Genomic DNA, 12,066 nt, shown 5'->3' with positions numbered 1-12,066 from the left:
ACAATCTTGTTCACTCAAACAGCACCTGGTTAAGAACCTCCTGCTTTTAGGTCAGAAGATAATGGCCTTGAGGAATTCCAGACTCCCTTCCTGAACAACAAGTAATAATGTCACATTAGATTCTATTTAAGATATAGATAGATAAAAGTGATAAGAGTTTTAACTGAGCCTTGTCGGGTGCGGCTCAGTTGGTTGGGCATCATCCCAAAAAGCAAAAAGGTCACCTATTCAATTTCCAGTCAAGGCACAAGCCTGGGTTTTGGGTTTGGTCCCCAGTCCAGGTATGTATGAGAGGTAACTGATCAATGTTTCTCCTCCCTCTCTTTTTCCCTCTCTCCTCTTCTCTAAAAATAAATAAACAAAATCCTTAAAAAAATAAAAACAAAGTTTTTAATTAAGAAAGTAAAAAATAGTTTTAAATGAGATCTAGAGATTTTATTGCCTTGGGTTTGGAGCTTTTCTTTTAACTCCTTCCATGACAGCAGCAAACAGAGAGGTTCTCAGGCAGTGCTCTCCAGCTGAGAGAGACAACTCCCAAAGTAGTCACCTGTTTCCTGGTCACCAATGCTTTGCTCTCCCCAGAACCCAAGTGAGCTATTACCTGCGTAGCCCATTGGATTTGCGTGTGCCAAGCTCCAAGTAAGGCATCGTAGAGTTCAGTGAGCTGCCGGTCCAGGGGTAGGTCACTCTGACAGAGCTCTTGCCAGGCTGCTACAAACTGCGCCTGCACAAGCAATAAAAAGAGGCCTTATTGGGCACACCAACACATGCTTCTCGCTAAAACCGCCCTCCCCTCCTACCATGGCGAGCAAAGTACTGCAGCCTACTATCCTGAGCAACCATGTACCCACTGACACTTCCAAAAAAGACAGGAAAAAACCCACTTAGAGGTATCTGCTCTGATCATCAATCAAAGCTTAAATCTACTGCCCTCTAACTGACCCTTTCCCCTTTTATCCTGTACAAAAGCAGGCCAATATACCTCCAACTCAGTAGACTACCACCTTCAGAATAGACCTCAGAGGTGGTGTGAGCGTATGTTTTAGCTTCAAGTCCTAACACTACTGCTTAAATGACACATGAGCATCAGACTTGAAAGAAATTAAGCTAGCCCGGAACACTGTCAAGTTTTTTAGGAACTTAACTTTAACAACCCTAGGAAATATGTAAAATTCCCATGGCTTGCTGAGAGCTTAATAAAGCTTAATACATGAATCTCCTTTAGAGGACAAAAATGAAAACAACTTTTCAGCCTATAAATGAAATCCAGCTGTAAATAAATACAAGAGAGACCAAAACTGATGATTCATTTTCCAGCTGGCAATCAATAAATCTTCAGGCTGAACTGAGAGCACCCCCTGCTGGCTAATGAAAAGAAAATGGTCAATGCGAAGAAGCAGTTTTTACCTGTGGGCATGAAACTTCGATTCCACAAGCATAACCACTCACCTTGTGACACTTGTAATAGTAAGCAAGAAGCTGAGGCATCCGGTCAATTTCAGTAAACACCTTCACAAACATTTTGGATTGCTCTAAAGGAGAATGATATAAAAAGTATATATGCTGTTACCAGGTTTTCTGTTGAAGCTAAGAGAAAGAATTTATCAAAATAAATGTGGACATATGAGCTAATATTCAGAAGTTCCTACCTAGGTAATGATGTAACTCATGAGTGGAGACCATAAATATGAAAAATACCAGTACCATATTTTGCTGTGTATAATGCACACTTTTCTGCCCAAATTTTTGAGGGAAAAATAAGGATGCACATTATACATGGGTAGTACTAATTCCATATCTATATAAACATTTTTAATTCTTTTGCTTATGCTTATGTGTTAAAAGTATAACTCTAGAAAGCAATAATGATACCCATATGCAAAATAATACCCTGGAACATGATAATCGTTATATATATATATATAATAGAATTAAAAAATCAAAACAAAAGATTTTTTTATACGAAAGTCTGGGCCAAAAATATGGTGCACATTATGCAGTGGAACACCTTATACATAGCAAAATATGGTAAGTAAAGTTAAGGGCAGAATATGTCTCTCAATTGGACACTGCTTCAGAATAACACATCAATAAGCATCATTTAATAATGGTATAGGAGAGAATGGGGGAAGGGGAGAGGAGAGCTATGAAAGCTACATCCTTAGCTAGAACAACAGGAAGTCAATAGACAATGTCTAAAATTGACATACAAAGAAATAAAGTAATGCATTTACTATGCAGAAATCCAAAGTATAATACTAGAGAACAAAAGCTCTAGAAATTAAAAGTGGTAAACTCCTGGGATGGGAAGTAGGGCATAAGAAGGTATAAAAAATGGTGCTATTTTTCCCTATAAAGACCTTCAGTATAATTTAACTTTTTCAAAATTGTAGGTGACAAGAAAAAAAAATCAGCTGAATTCAAGAAAAAGAAAAACAAAGCCAATTAACTAATTTGTGGGTCTGCACTTCCAATTTGTAGTTTAGGTAAATCTGCTGAGCTGCAGGCCTTTTAGAAATGAGGTAGTTCTCACTCAAATAGAATCTCCAAGAGTTCCTCACTGGCCTCACAGAAATTTTTCCCTTGGGCTACTACTGTAGGAGCTACAAAGTCTCCAAACAGGAGGTCCAAGAGAAAGAATGTTCCCTGCACACCTTCTCTGGACCAAGAGCTGTGCTCTTACAGTCTCATTTAATCCCCCCAAAGCAGTATGGTCCTATTCCATACTCATTTTACAGAGGGGAAAACTGAGGTCTCATTGTTCATATGCAGCAGACCAGAGATTTGAAACTAGGTCTGTCCACCTCCAAAGTCAACACTGCTTCCAGTTAGCCACACTCCTCAGGGGACTTAATAAGAAGTTGTTAAACAGAGATGACATTATTCCCTGAAGAGAAGCTCCTCAATCTGTTCAGGCAAACTATGCTCTGTCCCAAACCTTCCTTTCCAGCCTTATCACTGACCACTTCCCAACATTCATTCCACTAAAATGGGCCTAATTATCATTCCCCAAAACAGATCCTGAGTTTTCCTACTTCTGTACCATTCAAACATATGATGTTTCCTCTACCCCAAATGCTTGCCCTCACCTATGAAAATCTTACACCCAGGAGAAAATGCTCATATTTTACTGTAACTGGGAAAAAAAAAGATTTGTATATACTCAAGGTATATACTTTCCTTGAAAAATATATGTACACAAATGGGCCCTGACTGGTGTGGCTCAGTTGGTTGGGCATTGTCCCACAGAGTAAAAGGTTGCTGGCTCCATTCTTGGTTGGGGCACAATCCTGGGTTGCAGGTTCAGTCCCCAGTCAGGGCACATAGGACAGGCAACTGATAGATGCTTCTCTCTCACATCAATGTTTCTCTCCTCTTTCTCCCCGGCTAGTCCCCTCTCTAATAAAAATCTTTAAAAAAAAAGATGTACGTATACAAGGGAAAAAATGGAAGAAAACACAAACAGTCATCTCTAGGTGGTGAATTTGCTGCTACATCATTTTCTTTTCTATATTTTTCAAATTCTCAATAACCTGTATATGTATTACTTTTACAATCAGAAACAATTTTTTAAATGTTTTAAAGTCATCTCTCTTTCATGATTCTGCAGATACCAGCTCTTGCCTAAAAATGTTCTCAGTTTTCCTTTGTCCTTTCCTTCATCTCAGGGCAAGCTTAGGCGACTCTCACATTCCATTCTGTAACTATTTGTGCACTGTTCTCTCCCAACCTCACCTTCATTAATCTGTCCTGATAGACAGAAACTTTACCTTACTCATCTTTATACTCTCTACTGTTCCTCACATCATTAATAACCTGAAAAAAACTTCCCTTTGAAAATTCTTACTGCGATCACACCAGATAGGAATTATAAAAAACACAAACAAACTCAACTCCTAGATTTGGTGGCTTGAGGAATAAGTAAATCTCTTGGTAAACATCAGCATTCCATTCATAGCAATGAACTCTAAGAGCCAACTCATGGGTCTAATATCAAGTAATTTCTGACATGCTTCCCTAAGGGCAGAGGAAATGACTAAACAAAGCACTTGATTCCAGGATGACTGCAGAAAGAAAACCAGGAGGGCTGTCTATGCTGGCCCTGAACGCGTAGAAACCCTGCCACATCTCATCTGCCCCCTTCTGGCCAAAGCATAGATGCCACAATCTTAGAATTCAATGAAAAAGAAGGAAAAAATCCTGAGTAGGCAAGTGCCCAACCTTTTATACCTGCTTTGTTCCCCTTCATCTCTGGGAATCCCAGTAAACAGCTGAGAAGGAAAATCTGTAATAGCTACTACCACGGAGACAATCCAGCTAAACTGGTGAGAACTGCCAGTTAGATACCACTTTAATGCACAAGAACCCATGAGTTAGAAAATGACTATTTGCCTTTAAAATTCTCATTATTTCCATAAGACCGGTTAATTAAATGCATCTTTCTGCTACAAGTAAAATTATGCCACAGAAAGTTACTTCAACTGAACAAATGAATTTACTGGCTGTATAAAATGAAATAGGAATGTATACTTAGAGATTATCACTCTGGGAGAGAAACAGAAAAGGGTAATGTGCTGGGGATGCATGAATTTATCAGAACTTCCCCTTTAAGAACTGTATGATAAAGAAGCACCTTGGGTCCTGGCTTGTGTGGCTCAGTTGGTTGGAGCATCTTCCTAAGAGGTAATGGGTTCAATTCCCTGTCAGGGCACATGCCTAGGTCGCTGGTTGTCTCCCTAGTCTGGGAACCAGCGCATACAAGAGGCAACCAATCAATGCTCTCTCCCATTGATGTTTCTCTCTCTCCCTTCTGCTCTCTCTAAAAGCAATAAAAAAATGTTGTGCGAAGATTTAAAACAAAACAAACAAAAAAGAAGCACCTTGACCTTCTAGGAGAGAGAGCTGATTAAAGAGCACATGGAAGGGTCAGGGGGACTCTTCTGACACTCACCAAAACTAACCATTAAAAGAAAAACACAGCCCTGGCTGGCGTACGTAGCTCGGTGGATTGAGCGCGGGCCTGCGAACCAGAGTATTGCAGTTCGATTCCCAGTCAGGGCACATGCCTGGGATGCAGGCCAGTTCCCAGCGGGGAGCTCACGAGAGGCAACCATATATTGATGTTCCTCTCTCTCTCTCCTTCCCTTCCCCTCTAAAGATAAGTAAATAAAAGCTTAACAAAAAGGGGGGGGGGACTTCCACCAAGATGGAGGCGTAAGTGGAAACACTGTGCCTTCTCCCACAACCAAGTTTGAATGCAACAAAGGTTTAGTAAACAAAGATGCAGCCAAAGAACAGCAAGCTGAACCATACAGAAGTCTGACAACAACAAACCGATCAACCGGGACTGGTAAGAGGGGCAGAGCCAGCAGCAGAGCTGGGTCGGGCAGGAAGGATCCCCCGACCCAAGCGAACCAGGCAACCCAGGAGACCCAGGCAACCCACGGAGGCAGGCAGCCGGGGTAGCATCGCAGACCCAGTGAGGTTGCAGGGCAGGCTGAGCACAGTTGCACATTCGAGAGCGAGTGCAGATAAACCCAGCAAAGGAGTGAGCAGTGAGACGGACAGCAAAGCCCGCCATTGATTTCCTTTGACCCCGCCCCCACATACAGCATAACAACCCAGCGACTGAGTTGCCCCGCCCTGGTGAACACCTAGGGCTCCACTCCTCATACATAACAGGCACAAACAGTTCAAAATATGGTTCAAGAAGAACTCAAAGCCCCAGAGCCGATAACTCTAAGCAACCAGGAAATAGCGAAATTCTCAGATGCACAATTCAAAACACTGGTGATCAGGATGCACACAGAACTGGTTGATTATAGTCACAAATAAGAGGAACATATGAAGGCTAAACTAATTGAAATGAAGGGAGATGCACAGGAAAACAATAGTGATGGAAAAGAAACTGGGACTCAAATCAATGGAGTGGACCAGAAGGAAGAAAGAAACATCCAACCAGAAAAGAATGAAGAAACAAGAATTCCAAAACACGAGGAGAGGCTTAGGAACCTCCAGGACATCTTTAAACGTTCCAACATCCGAATTATAGGGGTACCAGAAGGGGGAAAGAAACAGCCACGAGTGGAAAACTTATTTGAACAAATAATAAAGGAGAACTTCCCCAGTCTGGCAAGGGAAATAGACTTCCAGCAAGTCCAGGAAGCTCAGAGAGTCCCAAAGAAGTTACACCCAAGAAGGAACACACCAAGGCACATCATAATTACATTAGCCAAGACCAAAATGAAGGAGAGAATCCTAGAAGCAGCAAGGGATAAGGGGACAGTCACCTACAAAGGAGTACCCATCAGACTGTCAGCGGATTTCTCAAAAGAGACCTTACAGGCAAGAAGGGGCTGGAAAGAAGTATTCCAAGTCATGAAATCCAAAGACCTACAGCCAAGATTGCTTTATCCAGCAAAACTTTCATTTAGAATGGAAGGACAGATAAAGTGCTTCTCAGATAAGGTCAAGTTCAAGGAGTTCATCATCACCAAGCCCTTATTATATGAAATGCTAAAGGGACTTATATAAGAAAAAGAAGATGAAAAATATGAACAGTGAAAGGACAGCAAACTCACAGTTATTAACAACCACACCTAAAACAAAAGCAAACCAAGAGGACAGCTAGATCAGGAGTGGAACCATAGAAATGAAGAACACATGGAGGGTTAGCAACAGGGGAGTGGGAGGAGGAGAAGGGGGGAGAAGGTACAGAAAATAGCATAGACAGTAGGTAGAAAACAGATAGGGGGGAGGGCAAGAATAGTAGGGGAAATATAGAATCTAAAGAACTTGAGACTGGTGGTTATAAACTAAGGAGGGGGGAGTGGTAGGGGACGGAGTATGTGGGAGGAGGGGAATGAAGGGGGGGAATAGAACAATTGTAATGGTATAATCAATAAAATATATTTTTTAAAAAAGATTTGTTCATTCCTCACCCACCCTGGCTCATGTGGCCCAGCAGATTGAGCCACGGCTTGCAAACCAAAAGATCACTGGTTTTATTCCCAGTCAGAGTACATGCCTGAGTTGCAGGCCAGGTCCCCAACTGGGGGCATGTGAGAAGCAACTGATCGATGTATCTCTCGTACATTGATGTTGTCTTTCTCACTTTGTCTCTCCCTTACCCTCTCTCTATAAATACATAAAATCTTCAAATAACAAAAGATTTGTTCATTTCTCTACATGTAAATTTTACTCCCCACGAAAGAAAAAAAAACACAAGCAAATACTGAACTCAAATTACTAACGTGAATCTGAATTGTTTAGGAGTGAAGCATACTGCCCTGGCTGGTGTGCCTCAGTATATTGAGTGATGACCTGTCAATCAAAGGGTCAACAGTTCAATTCCCAGTCAGGGCACATGCCTGGGTTGCAGGCCAGATTCCCAGTGGATGGTGCACAAGAGGCAGGCACATATTGATGTTTCTCTCCCTCTCTTTCTCCTTCCTCTCCCCTCTGTCTAAAAAAATCTTTAGAAAAAAACAAATTAAAAAAAAAGAGTGAAGCGTACCAATGTCTCTAACTTACTTGAAACTGCATCAAAAAATAAGATGATGAGAGTTCAGTCAAGATGGAGGAGTAGGTAGAAACCCTTTGCTTCCTTGCACAACTGAAAGGAGGATAATAACCTATCTAAAAACAATAAAATACAAGAAATGCCAGAAAATCAAACTGCATGGAACTCCGACAACCAAGGAATTAAGGAAACATTCACCCAGACTGAGAGCACCACAATGCAGCAAAGAGGGTTGCCTCATCCTGGTGAATACCTAAGGACCCACCCCATTACAACATAACATATGCACCAAGACAAAGAAATATGGCACAAATAAAAGAAAAGATCAAAACTACAGAAAAAGAGCTAAGTAATGAGATGACAGCCAACCTACATGATGCAGAGTTCAAAACACTGGTAATCAGGATACTCACAGAACTGATTGAGCATGGTCGCAAAATGAAGGAAGAAATGAAGACTACCCAAAGGGAAATAAAGGGAAATAAAAAGGAACCAATAGTAAAGGGAATAAAACCAGGACTCAAATCAACGATATGGAACAAAAGGAAGAAGTAAACATCCAACTGAAACAGAATGAAGAAACAAGAATTCAAAAAATGAGGGGAGACTGAGGAACCTCCAGGACAACTTTAAATGTTCCAATATCCAAATCATCAGGGTGCCAAAAGAAGAACAACAGCAAGAAGTTGAAAACTTATTTGAAAAAATAATGAAGGAAAACTTCCCCAATCAGGTGAAGGAAATAGACTTCCAGGAAGTCCAGCAAACCCAGGGTCCCAAAGACATTGGACCCAAAGAGGAACACACCAAGACAAATCATAATTATGTTACCCAACATTAAAGATAAGGAGAGATTATCTCCTTATCTTGATCTCCTTTTAAGATTAAAAGCAGCAAGAGGAAAAAAGAGTTACCTACAAAGGAGTGCCCATAAGACTATCAGCTGATTTCTCAAAAGAAACCTTGCAGGAAAGGGGCTGGAAAGAAGTATTCCAAGCCATGAAAAGCAAGGACCTACAACCTAGATTACTCTCTCCAGCAATGCTTTCATTCAGAATGGAAGGGCAAATAAAGTGCCTTCCAGATAAGGTCAAGTTAAAGGAGTAGATCAACACCAAGCCCTTATTATATGAAATGTTAGAGACTTATCTAAGCAATAGAAGATCAAAAACTATGAACAGTAAAATGACAACCAACTCACAACTATCAATAACTGAACCTAAAAATGAAACAAAAACAAAAACTAAGCAAACAACTAGAACAAGAACAGAAATCAGAGAAATGGACATCACATGGAAGGTTATCAGTAGGGGGGTGTGCAAAAGGGGGAGGAAGGTACAGGGAATAACAAGCATAATAGGCAAGCATAAAATAGATGGGGAGAAGTTAAGAATGGTATAGGGAAGAGAGAATTCAAAGAACTTAGTATGCACAACCCATGGACACGAACTAAGTGAAAGTAATACTGGAGGGTTGTGGGGTGCAGGGCTGAGGGGTGAAAAAGGGGAAAAAAGAGAAAAAATGTAGTAGCATAATTAATAAAATATACTTTAAAAATCCCACAAAAAATAAATAAGATGATGAGTCTCAAAAGCTGGCCAGATGGGCAGGTATGCGACAAAGCAAAGGTGGCAAAATGCTAATGCTAGGATCTAGATGGTGTTTTGTTGTACACATATTTTAACTTTTTGGCATTTTGAAGTTTTTCATGTAAAATGTTGAAGTAAAGGCAACCACAATAAAGTTACAATTTACTTCCAATATACATAATTTAATCAAGATTGAGACATTGTAAAGGCTGAAGACTCAGAAAGCCTTATCTCTGTACAGAGGGCTACACAGAGTTAAGAAACAGCCAGGACTCACCTACAGACTGAGAGGTAAACGCTGCCACAATCTGGGGGCTGGCTAAGGCCTCCAGCCTGTTCTTCAAGGCCTCCAAGTGCACACATTTTTCTGAGTAGTCTGGTGTGTCAATAAGCATCATTAAGCTGTTTTGCATGCCTGTTAATTTGGTAGAAATCACAGCTATGTCCTGCAAAAAAAACAGAGGATACCCATTTTACAACACCCCTGCTATTTCAGTTAATAATGGACAAAATACATGAAAAAGCATAAAATAAGAAAATGGCCAATAAAGATGTGCCTACTGTTACTAGTATTCAAATAAATGCAAATTGAGATGAGGAAGTGCCATTTTCTTAACAAACTGGGAAAAGTTTTTAAAAATTATAATAGCTATTTTTGGTGAGGTTGCAAAAAAAACCTGTCTAGTACTATAAATTCATGTAATCTTTCTGGAAAGCCATTCAGTACCAAACATCAAGAGCCTTAAAAATATTCACATCCTGACTTCCACCAAGATGGAGGCATAGGTGGAAACACTGTGCCTTCTCCCACAACCAAGTTTGAATACAACAAAGGTTTGGAGAAACAAAGACACAACCAAAAGACAGAAAATTGAATTATACGGAAGTCCAACTACATCTAACCGTTCAACGGGGACGGTAAGAGGGGAGGAGCCAGCAGCAAGCAGGGTCGGGCAGGACAGGGCCCCCGACCCAGGCGCGCAGGCAGACGGGAACCAGTTGGGGTGCGGGGCAGACCGCGGGCGCATATTCGCGCACAGTGAGACAGATTCGCGCACGCAGGCCCCAGGGGGCGAGGGCTGACGGCGGTGGCACACTCGCGTGCACTGGGACGAAAGGCGTGGGCCCGGTGACGGCAGCAACTGCGGCACCGGTGAGGGCCGTGGCGGCAGGCGGCGGACAGGACGCCATAGTCCCTCTTTGACCCCGCCCCCACATACAGCGTCACAACTCAGTGACTTAGTTGCCCTTCAGCACCGGTGAGGGCCAGGGCGGCAGGCGGCAGACGGGACGCCAGAGTCCCTCTTTGACCCCGCACCCACCTACAACATCACAACCCAGCGACTGAGTTGCCCTGCTCTAGTGAACATTTTGGGGCTCTGATCCTGCTATGGAACAGGCACAAACAACCCGAAAGATGGCACAAGAAGAACTCAAAGTCCCAGAGCCAATAACTCTAAGCGACCAAGAAATTGCCAGCCTCTCAGAGCACAATTCAGGACACTATTTCTCAGGATGCTCACAGAACTGGTTGATTATAGTCACAAATTAGAGGAACAAAGTTACAAATTAGAGGAACGTGTGAGGGCTGGACTGATTGAAATGAAGGGAGATGCACAGGAAACCAATAGTGATGGAAAGGAAACGGGGACTCAAATCAATGGAATGGACCAGAAGGAAGAACAAAACATCCCACCAGAAAGGAATGAAGAAATGAGAATTCAAAAAAATGAGGAGAGGCTTAGGAACCTCCAGGACATCTTTAAACGTTCCAACATCCGGATTATAGGGGTACCAGAAGGGGGAAAGAAACAGCCACGAGTGGAAAACTTATTTGAACAAATAATAAAGGAGAACTTCCCCAGTCTGGCAAAGGAAATAGACTTCCAGGAAATCCAGGAAGCTCAGAGAGTGCCAAAGAAGTTGGACCCAAGAAGGAACACACCAAGGCACATCATAATTACATTAGCCAAGACCAAAATGAAGGAGAGAATCCTAGAAGCAGCAAGGGATAAGGGGACAGTCACCTACAAAGGAGTACCCATCAGACTGTCAGCGGATTTCTCAAAAGAGACCTTACAGGCAAGAAGGGGCTGGAAAGAAGTATTCCAAGTCATGAAATCCAAAGACCTACAGCCAAGATTGCTTTATCCAGCAAAACTTTCATTTAGAATGGAAGGACAGATAAAGTGCTTCTCAGATAAGGTCAAGTTCAAGGAGTTCATCATCACCAAGCCCTTATTATATGAAATGCTAAAGGGACTTATATAAGAAAAAGAAGATGAAAAATATTAACAGTGAAAGGACAGCAAACACACAGTTATTAACAACCACACCTAAAACAAAAGCAAACCAAGAAGACAGCTAGATCAGGAGTGGAACCATAGAAATGAAGAACACATGGAGGGTTAGAAACAGGGGGGTGGGAGGGGGAGAAGAGGGGAGAAGGCACAGAAAATAGCATAAATGGTAGGCAGAAAATAGATAGGGGGGAGGGCGAGAATAGTGGGGGAAATATAGAATCCAAAGAACTTGAGACACGTGGTTCTAAGGGGGGGAGAATGGTGGGGGAGGGAGGGTGTGGGTGGAGGGGATTGAAGGGGGGAATAGAACAACTGTAATGGTATAATCAATAAAATATATTTTAAAAAAAAATTCACATCCTTTGACCTAGCATTCCCTCTTTTAGAAATCTAAGGAAATAATCAGAGCACACAAAGATATTAATGTATTATAATTATTTAGTGCAATGTTAGAATTATAACAACAAAACCTAGAAGCAACCTAAATCTTCTATAACAATATAAATTATGGATTACTCTTAATGGCATGTGGAAATTGTACTGTCACAGATGTTTTTATTTTTTTTAGTAGTTTATTGATTATGCTATTACAGTTGTCCCATTTTTCCTTCACCACCCTCCACCCTGCGCACCCTCTCCCACACACATTCTC

At 41.6% G+C, this 12,066-nt stretch overlaps 1 protein-coding gene across 1 annotated transcript in view; it reads right to left on the bottom strand.

Moving 5' to 3' along the window:
• COG7 (component of oligomeric golgi complex 7) overlaps positions 1-12,066 on the bottom strand; it is a 78,209-nt gene that overhangs the window by 57,445 nt on the left and 8,698 nt on the right. The window contains exons 4-6 of the mRNA XM_037070607.1: positions 9,389-9,557; positions 1,450-1,532; positions 602-724 (exon numbers count right to left, since the gene is read on the bottom strand). Of these exons, the coding sequence (XP_036926502.1) occupies positions 602-724; positions 1,450-1,532; positions 9,389-9,557 (375 nt within the window). The remainder of the gene's footprint in view (positions 1-601; positions 725-1,449; positions 1,533-9,388; positions 9,558-12,066) is intronic.

This window comes from Sturnira hondurensis, unplaced genomic scaffold (assembly GCF_014824575.4).
Source record: "Sturnira hondurensis isolate 20B ecotype Veracruz unplaced genomic scaffold, ASM1482457v3 Scaffold0018877, whole genome shotgun sequence".
NCBI lineage: Eukaryota > Metazoa > Chordata > Mammalia > Chiroptera > Phyllostomidae > Sturnira > Sturnira hondurensis.
Note: the sequence above shows the minus strand (reverse complement) of the source record. Positions and strands in the feature narration are given on the sequence as shown.